This window comes from Tetrao urogallus (assembly GCF_951394365.1).
Source record: "Tetrao urogallus genome assembly, chromosome: 1".
NCBI classification, from domain to species: Eukaryota; Metazoa; Chordata; class Aves; order Galliformes; family Phasianidae; genus Tetrao; species Tetrao urogallus.
This window is the reverse complement of record NC_136813.1, coordinates 105209800-105216318: the sequence shown is the minus strand read 5'-3', so window position 1 is coordinate 105216318 and position 6519 is coordinate 105209800. Positions and strand designations below refer to the sequence as shown.

Here is a 6519-nt window from a genome sequence, read left to right as displayed (position 1 = left end):
GTCAGAAACTGTATTAGGGCTTGCAAATAAATCTCTTCTGGGGGCTCTGCGAATGCATGGTTGACAAAAGTGAAGGGAATTTATGACGGACCATAGAGGGTGCTCGTATTGAGGAGTGCCAAATTTGTCATAAATTGAATAACAGTTTGCTGCAAGTTCTCAGTTTTACTTAGGAAATTCCAGTCTGCTCTCCCGTGATGAAGACCAGAGCTCCTTCCTTCATGCAATTTTCTGTTTTCTAAAATTGCCTCACTTGTATTTTAATCCACTTTAGAAGTAAATTACCTGATCTAATCCAGAACAGTCTAAAGCTGTGTTCCTAAAATAGAAGAATTAAAGTTGGTACAATATAAGCTACTTTGCAAAGATGAACTATGTTTAAAAAAAAAAAAAAAAAAAAAAGAAAGAAAAAAAAAAAAAAGAAAAAAAGGAAAAATAATAGTTTGGAAGTTGCTTTACCAACATTGGTACAAATATGTAAACATACCCACAGACAGTTTGAGCTCTGGATTCCAGGGCATTTTCTCTTTTACTGAAGGCATGTACTACAAAACCTGTACAGATTTCTCTTTGTGTGTTATATTTGGAAAAGCTTAATGAGAATGATTTTGTCTACATTCTAATACGCTGCTAATTTTTACAACTTGTAACTTCGTGATGATATATGAAAAATAAGACGTAAAATTTCTCTTTCCAAACTAAATATATGAAGGTCATAGTCTGAGCATGGAAGATAAATCTGGCTTTAAGATTTATCACTGATATGAATTAAAAAAAGAAAACAGTGCAGAATTTTGATCTTGATTGTCTCTCTTTAGAGCTGAAAAGAGAAGGGATTTTTTCACCCATATTCTATATAAAAGGGTGGAAAAACACGCTGTTGATTATTTTCCTGGCACATCTTGAATAAAACAGTACAGGCTTCATTATGACATGAGACTAATTATGCAAATTATATCTGAAAGGAAAAAAGTTAAATTAAGAATTGAATGGTTACTCCATAATCAGTGGGCACGAGTGAGATCTGATGGAATTGTGTTTCAAAATGGCTTCATCCAGATCCAGCTGTCTGCTGTTGACCTTCACCTCCATGCAGCCGTTAAAGAAAGCAGTTACTAATGTAGCACCCACAGGAACATCTGCACAGAAAAACATTCAATTTATTAGGCCAAGGCATGCAATGTCGTATGTATTTTTCAGACTAGCAAAATCATGGGGAACACTCCAGTCTGCCTCCGTTAGTCATCCATGGGAGAAAACAGCAATTTGGCTTTTAAGTTCTTCTCCCTTCTGTTTAAGATTCCTTGAGATAAAGTCTGCAAAGCTGAGTAGGGTCAACACAATTTGAAATGTGTATTTTAAGTGTTCTTCCAACCAGAAATCAGAAAATTATACATAATGCAGGAAATGCTGCTATGAGAAACACTTAACTACAATGAACTAGTACTGTGTGCCATGGAGTCCACTGTTTTTCTCTTGACCTACAAACAGATGCTTATAGGTTTAGAGGTCATGGAAAGAACAATCTGACTTTTGCCAGAAAGCTATTCTGGATTAAGATCTGCACGTTTTCAAATAGGGGACCCCTGGGAACTGCACACATTTTATTGCTTCCTTACTACTTCTTCCATGTGAAATCTCTGTGAGAGACCCACTTTATCTGTTGCTCATTTAGCTTTCTTAGAATCAGATCACTGATGTGCTTCCAGCGTTCAATATGTTAGGCACAGGATCAAGCAAGAACTGCTGTGAGGCCTCAGAATACAATATGTACTCATCTTATCTATTTAGGATGCTTGACTTTAGCTAAGGTCTTAACTCTTAAGGCCTCAGTGTTGGCAATGCGCTAGGAAGAGTCAGATACCACAAACATGAAGAAGGCTCTGAAATGACTAGAATCGTATTCAAGTCATTACGGCTCTGTTAATCTACTAACTTGCATCTACTAAGCAAATACAGACTTCATCTCTGTTTGAAAAGTCAGCAGGCATTACAAAAACACTTACCTGAAGTGGTGCCTGACAGTACTGTACTCTTAGAGTATTCTTATTCTACATATTCTATGTGAATGAAACTTGTCTGGTTAGCTGGATTACATGACATTGTATACCCATTCAAAAACAAAATCATAGGAGAAAGTCACATTTAGTTACAATTTTTTATATCCTCTACTACCACTGTATAAAGATTTGCCTCTGCATGGATGCAGAAGCAACTATCACTTCAAACAGTTGTGGATTGGGGCTGCAGTACTGCCCCAGTCTTGCTTCAATTCTGACGAGTAAGCCTAGAGGGTGAAATCATAATTCCAGCTTCCCTAGTGTATTCTGCCTTGAAAAATGCCTAAACAGATCATCTCCATGGGATACACAGTTTCTCACTTCTTTATGCTCATGTGTACATTTTCTCCCATGGAAGAAACACACTGCAGATAAAGACTGGCTTCATCTGTGGCAGTGCTTTGACAACGCAGCCCATGTGTAACGTGGATGTCAATTCAAGACTATGTTCATAAAAACTGCAAGGCTTTCTGTAGAAATTGTGACTTACTCTTCCTAAAATACCTTTAACAGAGGATAATAGAAAGTCTCTGCTGTTAGTAATTTAACTTCATAACCACGGTCTTTTTCCTCTACCAATTTTTAAGTTTGAGGAACTCAGGCTCTGAAAAATCATTGTCTGTGGCAATGCCTTTTTTCTGCATGATTCACTCCGAAATCAAACTGCTGTACAAACATGCATGTGTTTACTTCGTGTACAAAATTATGTTTGCTCATATTTTAACACTGAGGATTCACTTGTGGTTTATTTAAACAAAATGTTATTTGCTATTTCAGTGTATTTTCCATCTCACAAAGACTGTCAGTCAATGGTTGCTCAGAGCCTACTTGTTGAAACAATATTTCTGACTTAAGCTTCTGCATCTCTGACAATTTACTCATAAATGTTTGTTTTCTTATATACTTGACACAGTTCCTACTGGTGGCATTTCAGAAAATACAATACTTACTCCTTCCCAGCTTAAAAAGAAAAAAGAAATCACAAATTCAAATCTCTAGAGAGAGACTTATGCCTCTTAATGGACCTAATAATGATCCTATTGAAAACTGAGCTCCTTCAAAAGCTGCATAGACTGGATGAAACAAGAAGAATCTGGGAGGTGAAAAGGGTAAATGGGTTCTTGTACAGTTGTATGCTTTGTACAGCTTGGGCAAGGCTGAACGTAATGAGGCTTGTACAAAAGAACAAATGAATGAAAATAAATATAATTCACCTGGCAGGCCACCCAAGTAGGTGACAACATTTGTCATCATTGCTTGATGCAGGACAGACAGTTGCTCTGAATTGCTTTGGTCCGTGTGGGAATCAACAGACAGCTGAAGTTGCTGTTTGGTTACCAGAAGTCCAACTTGCACTTTTCTGGGTGTACATAGCTTCTTTGATTCCAGACTTGCCACAGTGATGTTTCCAATAGTCACAATGATTTCCTAAATAAGAGAATACAAAGTCACAAAACATGCTATGTGTAACTTTAACACGCAATTATACTTAATTTTGATACATTTTACATTTGGAAGTAGAAAGAAAAGGAATCCGAGAGATGTTTTAAAAAGTTGTATCTTAAGCTGGAAAAGATACTGAAGTTGATAGCTGCATCCCCTTTGTAAATATAAATGATTCTGAAATTTATAAGTGAGAGCATTTCCTGTAGAAACTCTTCGGTTGTGGTTCGGAGGTGAAATTCTGCTTCTCTTAAAGTCAAAGGGAGTACTGCTACAGCTTCAAAGGTAACCTAGTTTTCCTTACGTGCTCTCGTTTCAGGCAGATGTATGGACAAGCAAAAACATCTGTTTATAAATTGAAACTAACATACTATCATTGCTATAATATCACAACTCAGTCTCTGCCATACCTCCTCTTCTGCTCTGTGCATTTGGAAGAAAAGGTTAGAGATGTGATACAATGGATAGCACCTAACAGAGGAGCACTTAGTGCTTTGTCTCTGCTGTAACAATCACAAATAGGAATTTATTTTCTGCACATCAAAAGATGATGTAAGCGCTTTGCAAAATATTAATTCAGCCTTCCACCTCCACTGTGTGTAAGTAACTTCTTTTTAGTTTGGCTTTTGTCACAAATGACTAGTAAGTTAAGTGAGACAAAGATGAGAGCTGTGATTCGTGTGAGTTGATGTTCCAGCTGCTAGAACTGTAAGATCACCTGTGAATCAGAAGAGTTAGAGTCCACTATGGACAAAGCAAGAGGCACTGTTTCATTAGAAACCAGAGCAAACATAACACCAGTGTCTGTGGATGGGCGAATAGTCATAGTCACATTTATTAGCCAGTCTTCAGCACTGTCAAGATTATCTGTTTTAAAAGAAAAGATTGAAATTAATTAGTTTACCTGCAAATGAAAAATTAACATAGTCTTAAAAAATTAGTACTTCATCTGTTTTCATATTGTGGAAAAATTGGTACTAATCTCCAGATAAAGTGAATTTTGGAACTTCTAGAAAGAACTGCAAGTCTAATCTGAACCACCAGAACAACCCACTTTGCTGTTGTGCTCTTTTAGGACTTCAGACTCTTTTTTAATGCTGTTTTCTCTGTTTTAACATGGAACAGATACCGTATTTATTATAGGTCAATTTAAGATCAAACCTAAAAAGCTGCTTAACTCATAAATTACTGCCACTGAGTAGAAGATTGGCAGTTCTGACACATTTTTACATTCCCAAATCGTTCCGCTACTAAAATGGGAATATGCAGATGGATAAAACAAATGTGCAGATGGTGTGAATATCATTTAATATGATGTATTCACAGTGAAGCTAATACAAAAATTGTTTAAAGAGCTATTTGTGATCTTTTGTAACTTCCAGCATCTGCCCTCCCTTTCCTCATTAACATCTAAGTTGTTTTTTAGTAGTTTCTTCAGGAAGCAGAAATTCTACAACATGAAATGAGGTTAGATCCCTACACAGAGGAAGATGTGAGTGGAAGCAGTGGGCTATAACAGCCTGTGGAAAGGAGCGGTAGCTGTGGGCAGCCACTTGAATCTGAGGAGTGTGGTACAAGGCTGGGAACTGCATGGAGGGTGGAGAGAGTGAAGGCATAGCAGCAGCCCCACATAAAAAGGTCGGGAGGAGACATGTCAATATGATGTGAACGAATGGGAGGGAAGCAGAGGAACCTTCAGTGGCGTAGGAATCGCTCATATTGAGTTGATTGGAAACATGATATAAGAAGCTGAAGAAATCTTTTGAAGTGGGCTAGGAGATATAAATAAAAGGCCTCAGAAGGAATAGCAAGTCCTAAGATGAAAAAGACTGGGGATCAAAGGAGGGGCTGAAGGGCAGTATAGCATCTGACATATAAAAGCGCAATGACAACAAGATTTGCAATGATACTAGAGATATTTCACTTCAGGAACTTGAGAGTACAGAGGGTGATCCTGACTTGCAAAATTTGAAATTAGGCCAGGAAGTCAGGCAATGAAGTTTTGGGTTAAGGAGGAGCAAGATAGGCATTCAAATAGGGTATTTATTTAAAAGATGAATTGCATTAACAAAACTATAATGATCCTTGTCCACATCCCCAGTATACTTTCTCGGTCAATACCATTGTAGGTCTCTCCGCAGACAAACAGAGCAGAATTAGATCTAATTAGAATTAGTGTTCATCTTTTGCAAATGGAGACTATGCTTCCTAATCTAAAGCAAAAATTAAACTGACAACATCAATGGGACCAAAAACCCTCATTCAAACATATTTCTCAAAAAAATTACTGAAATCACCACTGGATGTAGTGGCACACAGCTTAGCATTGGTTTGGGTTTTGTTTTTCTTTTTTACTTTCCTTTACAATTAATCACCTCTATCAACAGTCCAGTAAAAAGTATAAGAACAGACAGAAAAATACTTACTATAGTTTATATGAAACTTTGCCATGCCAGTGCCAGGATAGAAAGATCCTCTCTCAACTGTTACTAAACAGTGCTTGCTTTGTTTTTCTTGAATAACTTCTTTTACACCTGAATGTCCTTGATTCATCAGGTTCCAGGCACGAATGCAGCCATCCAGCCGAGGGTTAATCTGTAGAGGAATTACAGCACTAGGGGTGTGAATTCAAATCTATTTTGAAAAAGTTAATAAGAAAGTCTTACTTTACATATCAACATAGAGCCAATAATAACTTTATCAATGCTACATGTTACAGAACTGATACTTGAGAGAAAACAAATGGCATGCATTTAGTACCTCAGCCTTCAATAAGTTATCCTGATTTAATATTTCCATTTTGATGTTACTTATCTGTATAAAAAAAGACACTGCTTCTATTTTTAAAGCTTATGATGTTCTTTTGCTTAGATTACCATAGTTTTTCTATATCTCAAGGACAATGACAATTGCACTGTTTCTTGTTTCTCTAGTCTTCTACTTGTATGAAAGCATAAAGAAATTTCTGTAATTACTTTCTATTAGGCAAGGAGACGCTGTTATATTGCTTCATATT

At 36.8% G+C, this 6519-nt stretch overlaps 1 protein-coding gene across 1 annotated transcript in view; it reads right to left on the bottom strand.

Annotated features, from left to right (window-relative positions):
* Positions 1-993: 993 nt before the first annotated feature.
* PROS1 (protein S) overlaps positions 994-6519 on the bottom strand; it is a gene marked incomplete at both ends in the record, with an annotated part of 29557 nt that continues 24031 nt past the window's right edge. Inside the window, 4 exons of the mRNA XM_079537570.1 lie at positions 994-1139; positions 3275-3488; positions 4222-4370; positions 5930-6098. Coding sequence (XP_079393696.1) covers positions 994-1139; positions 3275-3488; positions 4222-4370; positions 5930-6098 — 678 coding nt within the window. The remainder of the gene's footprint in view (positions 1140-3274; positions 3489-4221; positions 4371-5929; positions 6099-6519) is intronic.